The sequence below is a fragment of the Cervus canadensis genome, chromosome 28 (assembly GCF_019320065.1).
Source record: "Cervus canadensis isolate Bull #8, Minnesota chromosome 28, ASM1932006v1, whole genome shotgun sequence".
NCBI classification, from domain to species: Eukaryota; Metazoa; Chordata; class Mammalia; order Artiodactyla; family Cervidae; genus Cervus; species Cervus canadensis.
This window is the reverse complement of record NC_057413.1, coordinates 30,625,807-30,644,602: the sequence shown is the minus strand read 5'-3', so window position 1 is coordinate 30,644,602 and position 18,796 is coordinate 30,625,807. Positions and strand designations below refer to the sequence as shown.

The following is an 18,796-nucleotide window of genomic DNA, read 5'->3' as shown; positions in this document are numbered from 1 at the left end:
CCTTATCATGTGTCCAACATGGTTCTAGATGCTAAGAAATCATTTTAGTTTTGACATCAGTTTTGGCAGAAATAACAAATACCTTAGGGCATGTCTAAAATCAGCTTTGAAGAAGCTGCTACCTACCTATGAAAATATAGCTCTAGAGTTAGGTGGAAAGGAGGGAGCATAGGTCAAGCCTGGTGCTTACTCTCCTTCAAAAGCGATTTCTAACCTGAGTTTGCATGTGGGAACGCCAGCTCACCTTCCAACCTAGCCACCCACAGGTTTCTCAGCCCTGCCTAACCCAGAGAGAGCACCATCCTTCCTGCTCCCCAAATATGGGCTGGATATGTCACACCCCAGTAGGCAGATGCCTTTGGAGGGATTCCCATGCTAGGTGTTACATGCAAGACAACAGCAGAACCTGAAGGTTATCACAGCGATTGCCTGCACCTCCCAGGGCCAGCTGGTGCGCATACCTGCAGCATCCTGGTAAGGTCTAGGGAGACCACGGGGACCCCACCTCTGGAGCAGAGGAGCCCAAGCAGACAGCGCTAAGGACAGAACCCAGTCTCAGGCTGACTGGTTCTGCGTGGAACATTGAAAGCTTCTGATGGGAGACATTTTGCCTTTTCGTTTGTTCTTCTAGTAGCCAGAAAGTCAACTGTGCTGAAGACGATGACTCAGATGCTTCTGCTCTTGCTGTACGGCTTCATGTTTCTTTTGGCCACAGAGTCCTGCAGGACGTTATGCCAGGTAAGAAGAGGGAGGTGGGTGGATGAGCTGGTGGGGAGAACGAATGGAAACTAGAACCCATGAGTTAGCCAGCCCATCTGAGCTGAAGGGTGGGTAGAAGACGGGGTGAAAGTGAAAGTGAAAATCGCTCAGTTGTGTCTGACTCTTTGCAAGCCCAGGGATCGAACCCAGGTCTGCTGCATTGTGGGCGGATTCTTTACCAGCTGAGCCACAAGGGAAGCCCAAGAATACTGGAGTGGGTAGCCTATCCTTTCTCCAGGGGATCTTCCTGACCCAGGAATCGAACTGGGGTCTCCCGCATTGCAGGCAGATTCTTTACCAACTGAGCCGTGAGGGAAGCCCGAAGACAGGGTAGAATTGTCCAGCCAGAAGAAACTGCAACTGAAGGTCACTGAAATCCGTTTTAGCTAATAGCTGCCAATTATTTTCCCATCTGCTTTTTCCATAACTTCCTGAGATGCAAAGGGGTCCAAATGATGTAAGGGTAATCCACTCTTCTTCCCATATCCTTTGATGGTGAAGCTTTCAGTGGCTGATAAACAGGGTGGTGCCTCTTCCTTAAAGGCACTGGAGAATGTGGAGGCTGGCAGGAGTGTTACCTTGACTGTGTGTGTGTGTTAGTTAAGTCGTGTCTGACTCTTTGTGACCCCATGGTAGCTTGCTAGGCTCCCCTGTCCATGGAATTCTCCAGGCAAGAATACTGGAGTGGGTTGTCATTTCCTTCTCCAGGGGCTCTTCCTGACCCAGGGATTGAACCTGAGTCTCCTGCATTGCAGCAGATTCTTTACCATCTGAACTATTGGGAAGTCTCCAACCTTGACTGGGAGATGGTTAATGGCATTGAGTGAGCAGGACTTAGGAATGGTCCTGACACCGTGAAACACTGTCACACCCAAAATGGCATCTCCTTTGAGGAGCCTGATGGTGAACACCACCAATGGGCAGGAAGGAGTGATGAACACCTTGGTCATGTGGCAGCCTGGATGGGAGGGAGTTTGGGGGAGAATGAACACGTGTGTATGTATGACTGAGCCACTTTGCTGTTCACCAGAAATGATCGCAACATTGTTAATCAGTTATAACCCAGTATAAAATAAAAACCTAAATAAAGGATTCTTTCTAGAAGTTTCCAAATAATATTCACCCTGTGAGTAATGTGCCCCTGGATGGGAATTTTCTCCATGACTCCCCTCCCCCTAATACTGAGTCACAGCCCAGTTTCTGGGAAAGATTAGAGACCCCCTCAGAAAGGCCTTTTCTGGGAGGCACCCCAACCCCACACTATTTCCTCTTCATTTCCTCATCCACACTCTTCCACAAGACAGAACTTGGAGGCTGAGCATGGGAGGCTGGCTTTGTTTTCTTGATTATTGGGGACTCACCTTACCAGAAATGTTCCATCATTTTCTTTTCAATTTACAAGTTGCTGGGGGCTGAGCTTTCTTTGGGGTGCTGTCTGCCTTCCAACCTCTCTCAGGCAATTCTGCAGGTTTAGCGGGTGATGGGTTTGCAAGTGTCTTGTTCACAGTATTAGTCCGAGGATTGTTGCTACGTGTGTGTGTGTGTGTTGTGGCTCAATTGTGTTTGACTCTTTGCGACCCCATGGACTGTAGCCTACCAAGCTGTTCTGTCTGTGCATTGTTGCTAGCTGAAGCTTAAGTGGCCCCATCGGATACCACCCTAGAAATGAAGAGGTCACATGGGGTTGTGTATACATGGACTTTGGCAAATTAACTGGAAGTGAATCAGTTCCTTCACTTGAGAAGACAGTTTCCAGAATTCCTTGGAAATAGCACACCATCTCCTTCTGCCCTCCTACCTGACGAGCAGGATGTGACCTCACTGGAGTCTGTTTAATGGGCCAAGTACTATCCAGAATTGTTCATTTTGAAGTGCTTTATTATGGTTCCTTGGAGACCATGATCCACTCAAGATGGGCTGAGGGCATCTTGAAGTGCTTGCACTTCGCATGCATCTATTTATTTATTTATTTGGTTGGTTGGCACCAAGTGGCATGTGAGATCTTGGTTCCCTGACCAGAGGTCAAACCTGTGTCCCCTATATTGGAAGCATGGAGTCTTCACCACTGGACCCTCAGGGCAGTCCCTCCAGTAATAAATTAATAACAATATTTTTATAAATAAACTGCCAACATTTCCTCCCTACATTTTTTTGGCTGCATACTTAATGTCAATAATTTTGTAGTTTTCTTCTATAACAAAAATAGAAAGATGATTCAGTTTTACCTCTAAAATTGATGATCAAAATTTTTTTCATTCTTATTGCTAATTTAAAAAAAAGTAGCTTTCAGCTTCTCAATTCATTGTTAATAATGTCATGTAAACATGTAAGAAAGACTGTTGTCAAATTTGTGGAAACCAAATTTTTTTTCATATGTTAGTTGCAAGGTATCTCGAGCACTTAGGATTTTTTTGTTCTATGACTAATTGTAAATACTCTGAGAACGAATGCCACTTATATGTTGATGTCCTCCTTGTAATGCAGATATGACTGTAAGCTACATAAATATATCCTATTGAATCCAAACTAAACACATACCCAACTCAACTTCTACCAAAAACAGCTACATCCTTCGAGTGCTATCCAAAATAAGGGAGAATGTAAAGGAGGGGAAACTGGAAAAAGAAAAAAAAAAAGACTGAACAGATGATGGCTAAACTATTTTGCTTCTGAAAATTTAATAAAACATATGATAATGATGGAGCTTCCCTAGTGCCCCAATGGTAAATAATCTGCCTGTCAATGCAGGAGATGCAGGATTGATCCCTGGGTTAGGAAGATCCCCTGGAGAAGGAAATGGCAACCCACTCCAATATGCTTGCCTGGGAAATCCCATGGACAGAGGAGTCTGGGGGGCTACAGTCCACGGAGTCACAAAGAGTTGGACACGAGTTAGCAGCTAAACAACAACAACAATGATCATGTGAACACATTGCTAGACAATCTTTCAGTGCATGGAAGGGGCCCATGCAAGCTAGGGGTTCTGCAACTTAACCTTCATTAATTTCCAATAAGTCCACATCTACCCAGGGTGTATTTCCTGGATAGAAAGCAGATCATTCTTCCTGGAGTGGAAGGAGTTCTCCTGCTGAATAGCCGTGGAAAGAAATCTGTTCAGGCTGAGGGGAAATGGGACCATGGTGACAAATTCATGGTCTTAGATTTAGTGGCATGCTGGCATCAGAGCTGATTCAGATGTGATGAAAGTGAATCACTGGGTGCACATTTTAGTGATTGCGTTTGACCTGAATTTTAATTTTCCCTTCCTAGGCTGCCAGCAAGAGCAAGGAGCAGGTATCTACCAGGGCACACGGTATGTTGGCAGTAGTTACTAAGAGATGGGCGTGTTCCTACCCATCTGTTGTAATACAGAGCTCTTCTCAGCCCTCTGTCTCATGGCATGGTAGATGGCACACCTCGATGGCATGCATTTGGACTTTCCTTTTACTCCTCTCATCTTAAATTGTACCTTTGACCCCTGCTCCCTTCTTGCTCCATCCTGGTCTGAGAGTTCTTTGCCATAAATCCTTTGGATTGAACCAACTCAAAATAGAGCAGAGGCTATGGGGGGGGGGGTCTATGAGACCCCATCGAGGACATAACTCCTTGTAAAGTTTTGGAACTGAGAAATTTCTTTTTTTTATAATACTTTTTTAAATTTACTTTTTTAATTGAAGGATAATTGCTTTACAGAATTTTGTGGTTTTCCGTCACACATCAACAAGAATCAGCCATAGGTACACTCATGTCCCCTCCCTCCCGAACCTCCCTCCCATCTCCCTCCCCATCCCACCCCTCTAGATTGTCACAGAGCCCCGATTTGAGTTCCCTGAGTCATCCAGCAAATTCCCACTGGCTATCTATTTCACATATGGTATTGTAAGTTTCCATTTTACGCTCCCCTTGCATCTCATCCTCTCCCTCCTCCCCTCCCCCCACGTCCATAGGTTGGTTCTCTATGTCTGTTTCTCCATTGCTGCTCTGAAAATATATTCATCAGCACCATCTTTTTAGATTCCATATATATGTGTCAGTATATGATATTTACATTTCTCTTTCTGACTTACTTTGCTCTGTATAATAGGTTCTAGGTTCTCCCATCTCGTTAGAACTGACTCAAATGCATTCCTTTTTATGGCTGGGTAATATTCCATTGTATATATATACCACAGCTTCTTAATCCACTCATCTGTGGATGGATATCTAGGTTGCTTTTCATATTCTAGCTATTGTAAATAGTCCTGCAATGAACATTGGGGAACATGTGTCTTTTTCAGTTTTGGTTTCCTCAGGATGTATGCCTAGGAGTGAGATTGCTGGGTCATATGTGGTTTTCTTCCTAGCTTTTTAAGGAATTGAAGTTGAGAAATTTCTTACAGAATATCAGGCATGCTGGCTTCCAAACTGTATTCTTGGGGAGCTAGCTGCAGGTGTGAGGCATGTTTAGGGGGTTCCTGTGAGGAGAGAGAGGGAGCTAGTGGACTGAACTGTGGGCTCTTCTCTCTTACTCACTTGTGCTGAGATGGTACCATTTTTATCTATTTTAAACCTTAGAGTTCAGGATACTAGTTTGTTAGAAATAATAGGAGGTTGTCACTGAAAGAGATGATGATCCCTGATCTATTTCAATCGTCCTGCACTTTACAAAGAAAAGACACCTGATGTCCATAGGACTGATGTGCCTTCACTGTGCAGACGCCGTGGTAACTGGCCCATGTGGTCCAGAGCCCAGACCTCTCCATCTGACGCTGACACCTTTTCTTTTCTCAGGTGAATGCCATGGCGCTTGTGTGGACAATTCCTACTGCAGCCAACCTTGCCCTCCAGACACTCCAGGGGATGTGGGGTTTTTATGCAGGCAAAAGAAATGGCACAAAGTTACTGACACCTGCCGGACTCTCACCGCCTTCAACATCTTCGAGGTAACATCCTTTCTCCCACCTGCAAAGTGGAGCCCCACACTAGCAGCACTGTTGACAGTAGTCAGGGCGTGGAAGCAACCTAAATGTCCATCAACAGCAAGATGGATAAAGAAGTTGTGGTATATGTATACAATATTGTGTATATTGTGTGTATTGTGTGTATATATATATATATATATATTCAGCCATAAAATATATATATATGTATTCAGCCATAAAAATGAATGAAATTGGATCATTTGTAGTCATGTGGTTGGACCTAGAATCTGTCACACAGAGTGAAGTAAGCCCGAGAGAGAAAAGCAAATGTTGTATATTAATGCACACATAGGGAATCTAGAAAGATGGTACAGATGAACCTATTAGTAGGGCGGGAATAAGAAACACAGACATAGAGAATGGACATGTGGCTGTGGCAGGGGAGGGGAGGGCAGAACGAACTGGAGAGTAGTATTGACATATATACGCTACGATGAATAAAATAGACAGCCAGTGGGAAGCTGTTATGTAGCACAGTGAGCTCAGCCTACTGCTCTGTGACGACCTAGAGGGGTGGGAAGGAGACTCAAGAGGGTAGGGATATAGGTATACATATAGCTGATTCATTTTGTTGTGCAGAAGAAACTAATACAACATTACAAAGCAACTATACTTCAATTAAAAATAAGAAATTAGCAATGCATGTAGCACTCAATAAGGGGAAAGTGGACATGAGGCTGTGCGGTTGGTAAGTGTGTTTGTACCTGTCCAATAAATCTATCAGTTCCAATAAAACTATATTTACCAAAAATCAGGCCGTTTTTGGTGATAATAACCTGGTGACTATCGCCGTAACCTGGTGATCCAGGGGTTAAGACTCTGCACTCTTACTGCTGAGAGCCTGGGTTCGATTCCTTGTTATGTAACTAAGATCCCACAAGCCGTGCCGCATGCTCTGCCCCGCCTCCTGCCCCAAATCAGGTGGTTATCCTAGGGCCACAGTTTGACCTGCTTGCTCTCAAGGGTGAGACTCAAACCTGAATCCATGGGAGATCTATCAATACTTTCAGTCCTTCTGTATGGATGTTCCAACGGATTCATCCAAATTCAGTTCAGAATTTCTATTTTAAAAATATGCTCATATCTCATGCTTTGCCCCTCAAGAAGAGTAGAAATAAGCTTAGAGGGCACTAGAAATCTACCTACAGAATGAATGTGCAGCATACATACATAGAGGAAGTCAGAAGGGCTGTACTAAAGACCACAGTTGCTATTTTGGGCAGGAAGCAGGTGGCTGGCAAGGCAGGGCTTTCCTTTTCTGTTGAAACACCGTGGTATTGGGCAGGTTATTCACAGCGAGTATGAGCTTGAGAATGTAAAATACAAAAACATTATGCAATATACAATCAAGTAATCAGACTGCTGTAAATTTTAGTAACACTCCTTTTCTGTTTAAAACAAAATGAACATTAAGAAACTTTTTGTTGTTTTTTGCCATTTCTTAGGAAGATTCAACTCATGTTCAAATATTTGGAGGATCAAAATTCAGTGAATATACCAAGAAGCCTGAGACCATTACAGATTTGTTAATGGAAAGGTGTCCACAGGATCTGTCCTGTGTGGTCAGGAACATTCAGAAGTCTCCCCGGATTCCAGGAAACATCGCTGTAATTGTGCAGCTCTTACACAACATCTCCACTGTGCCAATGACGGATGTTGGTGAGGCAAAGATGCAGGTGAGTGGTGGTGAGGATGTGGTGGAGTATCATCTTGATGAAAAGAAATGCAGGTGAGCTGGATACTCTATGAGCTTTTGGGGGCCTGAGAACCGTGTTTTTCATCTCAGTATCTCCAGGGCTTAGCACAGCAAGTGTTCAATAAATCATCATTGGAGAGTGAATGAAGAGCTAATGAATAGAAGAACGAAAAGGTGGAAACATTCAAACAACATTTAGAGAGACCACTTATGGGGTGTGGATCAAACCCCAGCGTACATCTTTGCAGTGTCTATTTGGCTATGGAAAACTAAGAACCACAGTAGCAGGGAGAAAGAGTCTTTTCTTACTTTCATTTGGAGTCAGAACAGGTTGCAAAAAAGGAGAATAACTGAGTGCAAAGAAAACAATCATACATATCTGCCTCAGGAATATAAAATGGAACTGGATCCTTTTTTTTTTTTTCGCTTTGATCTTCAAAGCAGAGGACATTGAAAACTAAGTTTAGCCTCTAGGATCCAGATTGGCATGTTCCTATACATGGGCTCCCTGATGGTTCATTGGTAAAGAACCCCCCCATCAATGCTGGAGCCACTGGTTCGATCCCTGGGTCAGGAAGATTCCCTGGAGAAGGAAATGGCAACCCACTCCAGCATTCTTGCCTGGGAAATCCCCTGGACAGAGGAGTTTGGAAGGCTACTGTCTGTGGGGTCACAAGAGAGTCGGACATGCCTTAGCAACTAAGCAACAACAAATGTTCCTATACAGGGTGCTGCTCACAACTGGGATTCATTAGATGCTAATTACGTAATGGGTGCTCTGACCAGGGTAAACAAATGCTAGTTTCACTAAGGTATGAAAAGGAATTGATGATGGCAACGGGCATGGGGAAGGAAGGCATTGCACAAAATGGGGAGGAAGGCAATTCCCTTGCAGCACTAACCTCACCTGGGAGTCTCCTTAAGATGCTGGCTCTACATAGACATGGAGAATAGATTGGTGGTTTGCCAAGGGGGAGGGTGGTGACAGAGGGCTGGATCGGGAGGTTGGAATTAGCAGATGCAAACTAGTATACAGAGAATGGATAAACAACAAGGTCCTACTGTATAGCACAGGGAACCATATTCAATATCCTGTGATAAACCATAATGGAAAAGAAATGCAAAAGAATGTGTCTTTATATATATGTGTGTGTAACTGAGTCTGTTGCTGGACAACAGTAATTAATACAACGCTGTAAATCAACAATACTTCAGTTGTAAAAAAGGATGCTGATTCTGATTCACTAGGTCTGGGGTGGGGCCTGAGATTCTGGATCTCTAGGCAGTTCCAGGGGATGCCTTTGCTGCCAGCTGGAGGACCACATTTTTATGTATAATTTTAATTATTTATTTATCTATTTATGTAGTCTTGGCTCTGCTGGGTCTTTGTTGCTGCTCAGGCTTTGCTCTCTTGCAGAGAGCAGGGGCTACTTTCTAGTTATGGTGTGAGAGCTTCTTATTGCGGTGACTTCTCCTATTGCGAAGCCCGGGCTCTGGAGTGTGTGGACTTCAGTAGTTGTGGCTCCTGGGCTCTAGAGCACAGGCTCAACAGTTGTAGCGCATGGGCTTAGATGTTCCATGGCATGTGTGATCTTCTCAGTTCAGGGATCCAATCCGTGTCTTCCCCACTGGCAGGCAGATTCTTTACCACTGAGCCACCAGGGAAGTCCCAGGACCATGCATTTTAAAAAGTAAATCTTGATTGTCCTGGCAGATTCAGAGGGTGGCTCAGTACTAATCCTGGTTCTTCATTGACAGAGTTACAGCATCATGGCCAACCACATTCTTAATAGCAAAAGCATCTCAAACTGGACTTTCATCCCCGACAGAAACAGCAGCTGCATTCTGCTACATTCAATCAATTCTTTCGCAAGAAAGCTATTTTTCAATAAGCATCCCATTGACATAGCAGAGAGCTTCATCCATACGGTGGGAACCATCCTCTCTAGAGACAATGCCGGAAAGAATTTCACCTTTTCAATGAGAGTTAACGACACCAGCGACGTGGTCACGGGGAAGGTGTTGATCAGTAGAGAGGAACTTCAGGAGGTGCCTTCTCCTTCTCAGGCCGTCAGCATCGCATTCCCAACTCTCGGGGCCATCTTAGAAACCAGTGTTTTGGAAAGCATCACCGTGAATGGGCTTGTCCTGTCTGTCATTCTGCCCAAGGAACTTGAAAGAATCTCTCTGATTTTTGAAAAGATCAGCAAGTCGGAGGACAGGAGGACACAGTGTGCAGGCTGGCACTCCTTGGAGAGCAGATGGGACCGCAAGGTCTGCCAAATGATTCAGGAGAACTCCCAGCAGGTGGTTTGCAAATGTAGCCCAAGCAAGATATTTACCTCTTTCTCGATTCTGATGGCACCCCATGTCGTGCAGAGCCCGATCCTGATTTACATCACCTACATAGGCCTGGGTGTTTCTATTTGCAGCTTGGTCCTCTGCTTGTCCATCGAGGCCCTGGTCTGGGGCCAGGTGACAAAGACAGAGATCTCATTCTTACGCCACGTGTGCATTGCTAACATTGCGACCACCTTACTGATGGCTGATGTGTGGTTCATCGTGGCTTCCTTTCTCAGTGGTCCAATGAGGCGCCACAGCGCATGCGTGGCAGCAACCTTTTTTGTTCACTTCTTTTACCTTTCTGTGTTTTTCTGGATGCTCGCCAAGGCATTCCTCATCCTCTACGGAATCCTGATTGTCTTCCATACGTTGCCCAAGTCCGTCCTGGTGGCAGCTCTCTTTGCGGTGGGCTACGGGTGCCCTTTGCTCATCGCTGCTATCACGGTCGCTGCCACTGAGCCTGGCAAAGGTTATCTCCGGCCTGAGGCCTGTTGGCTCAACTGGGACATGACCAAGGCCCTTCTGGCTTTTGTGGTTCCGGCTCTGGCCATTGTGGTTGTCAACCTGCTCACAGTCACAGTGGTGATTGTCAAGACCCGGCGAGCGGCCATCGGCAGTTCCATGTTCCAGGAGGTGAGGGCCATTGTGAGGATCAGTAGGAACATTGCCATCCTCACGCCACTGCTGGGACTGACCTGGGGATTTGGCATAGCCACGGTCCTCAATGACGGCTTGCTGGCTTTCCACATCATCTTCTCCCTGCTCAATGCCTTCCAGGTAAGTCCAGAGGTTCTGACTGAGTCCACAGTGAGAGACTTTAGGAGAAAGTAATGTGATCAGGAGCTCGTAGCATCATAATTCTTTATAAAAGACAAAGAATTTGAAATAGCCTATTGAGTCAGGAGGACTTCCCAGGTGGCGCTAGTGGTAAAGAATCTGCCTGCCAATGCAGGAGCCGCAGGAGATTCAAGATTGATCCCTGGGTCAGGAAGATCCTCTGGAGGAGGAAGTGGCAACCACTTCAATATGCTTGCCTGGAGAATCCCACGGACAAAGGAACCTGGCAGGTTACAATCCTCGGGGTGGCAAAGAGTAGGACATGATTGATTTGACTGAGCGTGCTCCTGGAAGGGAAATTGAGGCAGGAAGCAAGCTTTTGTTCCAGAAAGACCTGGATTAAAATCTAGACTCTCTGACTTATGAATGTGTAACACTCTCTTGGGATAGTTGCTTAACTTTGCCAAGACATGTTTTCTTCCCTTATGAAATGGGTAGAATTCCCATTTTATAGGACTGTTTAAAAAGGAAAGAAAACAGTGAATGGGGGACTTCCCTGGTGGTCCAGTGGCTAAGACTCTGCACTCCCAGTGCAGAGGGCCAGGTTTGTTCTCTGGTCAGGGAGCTAGATCCCACTTGCTGTAACCTGAGATTCCTCAAGTCCCAACTGAAAGATCCTGCATACTGCAACTAAGACTTGTAACAGCGAGATAGATAAATAAAATATTAAAAGCTGAGCTGTTGCTGTTTAGAAACTAAATAAAACTACTTCCCCCAAAATCTAGGTATGTAAGTGGAGGTATTAAAATGTGCCCATATATTATATTTCTTTCTATTTAAACTTAAAAAAATTTAGATTTATTTTTACTTTTTTATAAAAGTGTTTTCTTGGAGGATAATTACTTTACACTGTTGTGTTGATTTCTGCTGTGCAACAATGTGAATTAGCCATGAGTACATATATGTCCCTTCCCTCTTAAACCTCCCTCCCACCCCATCACCATTTAGAATTTTTACAGGCCTTTGGAAACCATGTTATTTTAATGAGGCAAGCCATCCAGAGTGATATTAAAGACAATCTCTCTTCTCATCTTTCACCTCTGTGAATTAAGTGATATTCAGTTTTATATGTATCTTTGCTAAGTTTTCTATGCTTACATACAAATATGCTTTCACATAGCATAGGGGTTAAAAAACAATGTATGTTTTCACTTAAAAATACATCCGAGCATTTTACCAGGTGACTATGTATGTATCTTTAATAATTCCCTGCCTGACTGAAATGTTTTTTTCATTTTTTCAGTTATAGTATACCATAGTTTCTTCTACTGAATGTTAAATGTATAGTAACTAATTGAAAAGTGAGCTTTTATTGTTTTAAAGGCTTCCTTTAAAACATAAAAATTTTGTTTTTTAAATTTTTTAAAAATATTTTTATTTTATTTATAAAATATTTTATAAAATATTTATAAAACATAAAAATATTCTTTTTGTTCCTAATTGTGTATTTAAATAACCTTATTTTTATTATTTTATTATCTCAAATAAGGTTCTTTTCAAATAAATGTTTTATTTATACTAGAAATTTTAAGTCAAATGTTTTCTCATTTTACTTTTTCAGAATTTCAGTGTACATGATTTCATTCTGCAGCCAGTGTTTTGATGTCTTGGGGACAGCCTTGAGGGGTGAGATGGGGATGTGGGAGGGAGACTTGAGAAGGACAGGATATACGTACATTTATGGCTGATTCACGTTGTTGTACTCCTGAAACCAACACAAAACTGTAAAGTAGCTATCCTTCAGTTTTAAAAACACACACAAAAATAGAGGTGTTTCACCTTTCAAATTTGTTTTTTCATTTCTATGGAAAATATTAATTGCACCATACATTTTTTGTATTATCAATTATCTTGGTAATTATCAATTGCCTTATCCACATTTATGCAGCTAGTCACTGGTAGAACTGGGTTCAAAATGTAGTGTTCCGAGGGACTTCCCTGGCACTCCAGTGGTTCAGACTCCACGCTTCCACTGCTGGGGGCATGAGTTGGGAAACTAAGATCCCACATGCTGTGCAGCAAGACCCCCAAAACAAAAAATATTTTAAAAAATGTAATGTTCCTAAAGCTTCTCTTCTGGGTACCCCATGGCCATTCATCATGAGCGCTTAATGAATTCATGTTTCACTTTTAAGCCTTTTTTTCCCTTGTCTCCCTTGGGGCCGTTTTACTGTGATTTTTGTTTTAAACCAGGCTGTGAGCATTTATTTTGATACCATGAACTCCTTTACCTATTATTACAGGGTCAACCTGTAATTTCAGCTGTTTCTGCCTTGACTCCTGACAAGGAGGAGGGTGGGGCCATCCATCTAAACGCCAGGACCCTTGGGACAGTGAGGAGCTGAGAGCAGAGTCTGGGTGAAGGTCAGACACTGGGGCAGGCATGAGGCAGTGCTGGGCTGGAACTGGCTTGTACTGGCTCAAGAGAGCTGACTGCTACCTTTCAGGAATTTTGGGAGCTGATTGTAAACATAGACATCCCTACAAATTAAATAAGTTAGATTGAAAACAAAGGTCATACATCCTCAAAATGCATCACTTTGTAATTGCATCTACATTTCACTGTGCTTTTGAGGTTATTGGCAACCGTTATATCTGGGTGGTGGGAACACTGTATATGATGTGTCCATCTCTTCCTGACTCCATGTTCATTGATGCCATGTTGCTGGATTGATTGATTGATATTATTTTCATTTTTTATCTTTTTTTAATTGAAGTATAATTTTTTTACAATATTGTGTTAGTTTCTGCTGTACAAGGAAGTGAATCAGCTGTATGTATAATATATCCCCTCCCTCTTGGGCCTGCCTCCCACCTTCCCTCGTCACCCCCCACCCATCATCACAGAGCACTGAGCTGAGCTGATCCAGCAGCTATCTATTGCACCAGCTATCTATTTTACACATGGTAGTGTTGCTAGATTTAAATCAGCCATGGTGGAAGTATTTAACCATGGAGAATGGCAAGTGCTACAAAGTAGGCGAGTTGGTTATCGCTGTTTACCAGCAAGTCTGTGGATCAGAGTATCCTGAGGATGCCCAGTGCCAGAGGAGAGAAAGGACAGTCATTAACCCTCACTGATGGAGGAGACGGAATCAATTGAGCAAGAAGAAGTAGGACATGTGGGGACTAAGGATGAACCGAGATGTGGGGCAGCTGAGGCTGACGGGGCAGACGGAGAAGAGAGACTCCTAAACATACAGGAGGTCAACAGGATGTAGCAGAAAGACCTTCTTAAAGATTTCATGGTTCTGTCTCTGTGGGAGCATCACCACGGGTTTTAAAGCTCAAGTTGCGTGTGTGCTAAGTCCAACTCTCAGTGACCCCACTCGCTGTGGCCCACCAGGCTCCTCTGTCTGTGGGATTCTTGAGGCAAGAATACTGGAGTGGGTTGCCATTTCCTCCCTCAGCGGATCTTCCCAACCCAGGGATTGAGCCCGCAGCTCTTGTGGCTCCTGCATTGCAAGCGAATTTTTTACCTCTGAGCCACTGGGGAAGCCCCACCCTTTAGGTAGGGAAGTGTTATTATGTAGTCAAGAGCTACCTTGACTGTTCATTTGTCAATCCATAACTTCTGACCCGTGTCTTCCCTCATATTTCCTGAGAATAACTGGCTGGGTGAGGTTTGAGGACTCCCTTTAGCTGTTTTGGTGGGAGAAAAGTAAATGTTTCCGTCCATTTGGACTGCTATGACAAAAAGTACCGTAGACTGGGTGGCTTATAAACAACAGATATTTATTTCTTATAGTTCTAGAGGCTGGAAAGTCCAAGATTGAGGCACACACAGATAGATTGAGTATCTGGTGAGAGCTCACTTCCTGGTTTACAGATGGACAGTTTTGTTCTTGCCATAACCCTGCCTGGTGAAAGGGGCCAGGAGCTCCCTGGGGCCTGTTTTATCTGGACCCTAAATCCCTTTCATGAGATTCTGTCCTCATGACTAATCCTCTCAAAGGCCCCACCTCCAAATATCTCCACATTCAGCACTAGGATTTAACATATGAATTTTTGGAGGACACAAATATTCAGTCTACAGCAGTTAAAGCACATATTTCAAAACCTGGGAGAACATCGTGAGATTTACCTGCTCGAATTGTGCTCTATCTACTAAAAGAAATTCAAAGAAGCTGCTACCAGTGAATTCTTCTTATTCAGATATAAAACTGTGACTAAAATCTTATCTAAATTTTTTGAAGGATATTTTTTGTAACTTTTCCCAAGGTGGCATGGACCAATGAAAAGTGATCCTTGTGGAATGTTTTCCTGTTACGTATTTATTGCTATAGATGCAGGTTGTATAATAAAGCAATTAAATGCACACATGTACATACAGAAATACACAGAGACACAACATTTATTATTTCTTTTGTGCTGAGCATTATGGTAAATGTTCAGATATGAATATAATTAATCCAAACTCAAGAAATTAAAGATCTTTCAAAGAGAGAGCTTAGTCCTTTAGCCTTCAGGAAACAGGCTAGAATTGTAGTTCCTAGATCTTTTAAACTTTAATTCCTGCGTAAAATTCGTGAAGATTTTGGTTTAAAAATATATTCCTAGTACCAAAACCAGACTGGGATGTATTTGGCCCAAGCATCTTTATACAAGTGATACTTTATAACTGAATGGTTCACGAAATCAATGACATTTTCTTAGTAGACACAATGATAGATTTCAATGGTTTTCCTGTAGGCTAAGAGAAACACTAAAAACAGTAATGTGATAGAATCATTCCATGCTTGGGAGCGCTCGACGGACTGGGTGAACAGGGAGGCATATTTTAGTGTGTTTGGAGGAATAGCTGAGTTGTATAACCACGTACTGGTCTGTGAAGTCCTCCACCCTTCAGCCGGGTTTTTACAGATCATGATTGCAGGCGGTTTTATATTGTTTCTGCTGATGGTCACCTGGTTGTAACATCTTTATGGTGCCGTTTGTCTTAAACTAGGTACGTTAGCAGGCCTCAGCCTGGGTAAGGCTCACATTTGATTATGAAATAGAAGCAGCTTAACAAGGATGCCTAAATCAAAGGTCATTATCTTACATCTCTTGTCTGGTGAGTCAAGACCTGAGTAACCTCATCTCCAAGAGGAATTTTGTCTAATGTATTTTGTTGTTGCCTTTCACAGTCTGAAAGTGAAATCTCTGAGCTTCCTTAGGTGAAAAATGGGACAAATACATTTCCTTCCTTCTCCCAGGGTGCTTTTGTGCCAATTCCATGAAAAAAAAAGTTGAAAACTCAAATGGACTATAATGATAGGAGAACAGCCACTGTGTGACTTTAATGGGGTCTATCTTTGTATGAATCATAAGAGATGTTGTCGTTGTTCAGTGTCTGACTCTTTGCAACCCCTTGGACTGCAGCATGACAGGCCTCCCTGTCCTCCACTATCTCCCGGAGTTTTCTCAAACTCATATTCATTGAGTTGGTGATGCCATCCAACCATCTCATCCTCTGTCACTCCCATCTCCTCCTACCCTCAATCTTTCCAAGCCTCAGAGTCTTTTCCAATGAATTGGTTCTTCACATCAGATGGCCAAAGTATTGGTATGAGATAAGAGAGATGAGAACTAATAAATTTTCTCTATAGTACAATATCTGGAGCACCCATTTCTGAGCACCTGTTAGTCTACTTAGAAACTCTAGAATTTTTATGGGTATCTCTGGACTTAATTTTTCTTCACGTTTTATAACAGTTTTTAGTTGTGGATGGGGGAAGGTGGTTGGGGGTGTTCAATAAAAGCTGAACACAGCTGCTTTTATTATTTTCTGTGGAAGTTTCTTTCATTACTGATTGTTCAAGAACTCTGAGGTGGCTGTGCATAGCCTGTCTCCTCGGACTTTCTTGGGCCATTATACTCTGATGAGATGCACAACTCCTGATAAACACAAAACACTTTATTTTGCCCAAATAAAAACTTCCTATAGTATTCTTGCATGCATCAGGGACCTCAATCTGCTTAGTTTACTGTAGTATTCTAAGTGTCGAGAGCAGTGGCTGGTGCATGAAAAATTCTATATCCATATTTGTTGAATGGATCAATCTAGGTGTTGCGACTTTAAAATGAGAGTCAAAGATTTAATAAAATGGTCTTTGTTTTTCTATTTAAGGATTTAGTAAAATTATTTTTACCTTCTACCAGAATAGGAACTGATAATAAGTACTGGTATTTATTATCATCATTTTATTTTGTTTAATGGCTCTTCCTCCCTCTTCTATCTTTCTCAGGGCTTCTTCATCCTGGTGTTTGGAACAATCCTGGATCCAAAGGTACAATAAGTTCTTCTGCTGTTTTCTGCATTATCAATATTTGGCCCTGAAATGCTCACTTGTAAAGACCACTTATTGGGAGTCTCTCACCTCAATCATTTGTGCAGACACTTGAGCAGGACATCGAGGTCTCAATGATGCAAGTAATACTACCAGTTTTCAAACTCTTATGGGGCTAAGCTCTTATATTCATTAGCTCTCACCCTGAAAGCAATCCTGGTTATTCTTATTTTTAGTTCTACAGATGAGGAAATTGAAACTCAGAGTGATGAAGTAGCTTGCTCACAATTTCTCTGAAACCCACTCTAGCTAGCTGAAGCAGAAAAAGTTATTACATCTCACAATAACATCTTTGGGAAGGTCTCTCTGTGGCTGGGAGGCATGGAGGCTATGCATAAAGAGTAGTTCCTGATTCATAGCACAGACGACTCCACATGAGGCTCCCCTGCCCCTTCCTACTTTTCTGGGCACAGAGAGCATAGCTCAGCGGGGCAACATCAGACGGTGTGTGCTAAGCTAGAGTTCCTGCTACTGCAGCCCCTCCACACTGCCTGGGGAGGACCACTGATACCTGCTTCTTGCATTATCATGTCTGAGTGGCTGAGCCCAGGTCACGTGGCTACATCTTAGCTGCAAGAGAGGCTGAGAAAGTGAGTTGCTGGCTTCTACCTTAAAGAGCAGTGGACTTAAGGAAGGAAATTCTCCAAATACAGATGGGTGTGTGTAGGTGGTGTGATGAAAATAGGTGAAAAAAGGGAACAAAACGTCAGATGTTTATTCAGGCTTTTAAGATCACCCTCATTCTATTTTATTACATTGCCTCTTGGATTGAGAAAAGCAAACCTCCTAAATCGTAGATGCAAACACTCACACTGCAGGGCTTATTTTTTATTTTTTGAATTTTATGTATCTGTTTGTTGTACTATCAATGCTGTTTTACTACAAAGTTAATATGCAAGGTTTGTAAAAGACATATTTCACAGAGGTTCTTTTGTTTTCCCATGAGGGTACAATATCAACCTAAAAGTAAAAGAGGTAAGGGTTAAGAAATTAGCCCTTTCATCCTGGTATTTCTGTGGAATAGCTGTGTGCTAATAGACAGTCCTTAACTCATGAGCCTTAGATTCTTCAATGGGACACAGACATAATAATGCTTTCCCTGCCTTCCGTGCTCCTCAGTCACTTCAGCCGTGTCTGACTCTGTGATCTTACGGACTGTAGCCCACCAGACTCCTCTGTCCTTGGAATTATCCAGGCAAGAATACTGGAGTGAGTTGCTGTGCCCTCCTCCAGGGGCTCTTCCTGACCCAGGGATTGAACCCACATCTTCTCACTGCAATTGCACTGCAGGGGCATTCTTTACCTACTGAGCCACCTGGGATGCCCTGCCTTCTCTGCTAGACTAGGATAAAGAACAAATGCAATTTTGCAAGTGAAACTGCATAAAAAGCATTTAAGGTTTTCTGTAGTTATAGACCATATGATTACTTTTTAAATGAATCGAATACCACAACTAGTATTTGTAGTCAAAGTATCAACAACAGCATATTACTGTTGATCCCGCCAACAATACTTGCTGGAGACACACTCTCACCATAGTGTTTGCCTATCTCAAGCATATGCGTTAGTTCGTCATAATCTTATAATCCTTAATTCCTTTTTTTTTTTTTTTCCTTAATTCCTTTTGTTAACGCCCCAGATAAGAGATGCCTTAAAGGATCGAGTAAACTCTGCAAAATGGATCTCCAGGATCTCAGAGGTAAAGCCTTCACGTTCATTTTTGCATTTAAAAGTCTGACGAGGTAACAGCCACATTGGAGTTTCTGGCACCTGGAGTGTTGCTCAAACCATCACCTAACACTTTCGCGGTATGGATTTTTCAGAAGAGCTTTGTGAGTGCCTCTTTGAGCTGTTCAGAATCTAGGTGG

At 42.9% G+C, this 18,796-nt stretch overlaps 1 protein-coding gene across 4 annotated transcripts in view; it reads left to right on the top strand.

The window, feature by feature from the left end:
• The window catches only part of ADGRF2 (adhesion G protein-coupled receptor F2), a 36,431-nt gene that overhangs the window by 8,917 nt on the left and 8,718 nt on the right, over positions 1-18,796 (top strand). For 3 of the 4 annotated variants that reach the window (XM_043449454.1, XM_043449455.1, XM_043449456.1), the window contains 7 exons: positions 632-738; positions 4,030-4,072; positions 5,530-5,681; positions 7,166-7,396; positions 9,175-10,536; positions 16,827-16,868; positions 18,568-18,627. In XM_043449454.1, the coding sequence (XP_043305389.1) occupies positions 661-738; positions 4,030-4,072; positions 5,530-5,681; positions 7,166-7,396; positions 9,175-10,536; positions 16,827-16,868; positions 18,568-18,627 (1,968 nt within the window). In that variant the 5' untranslated portion in view covers positions 632-660. Of the gene's footprint in view, positions 1-631; positions 739-4,029; positions 4,073-5,529; positions 5,682-7,165; positions 7,397-9,174; positions 10,591-16,826; positions 16,869-18,567; positions 18,628-18,796 lie in introns of those variants that run through there. The other variant, XM_043449457.1, reaches the window with a different exon arrangement.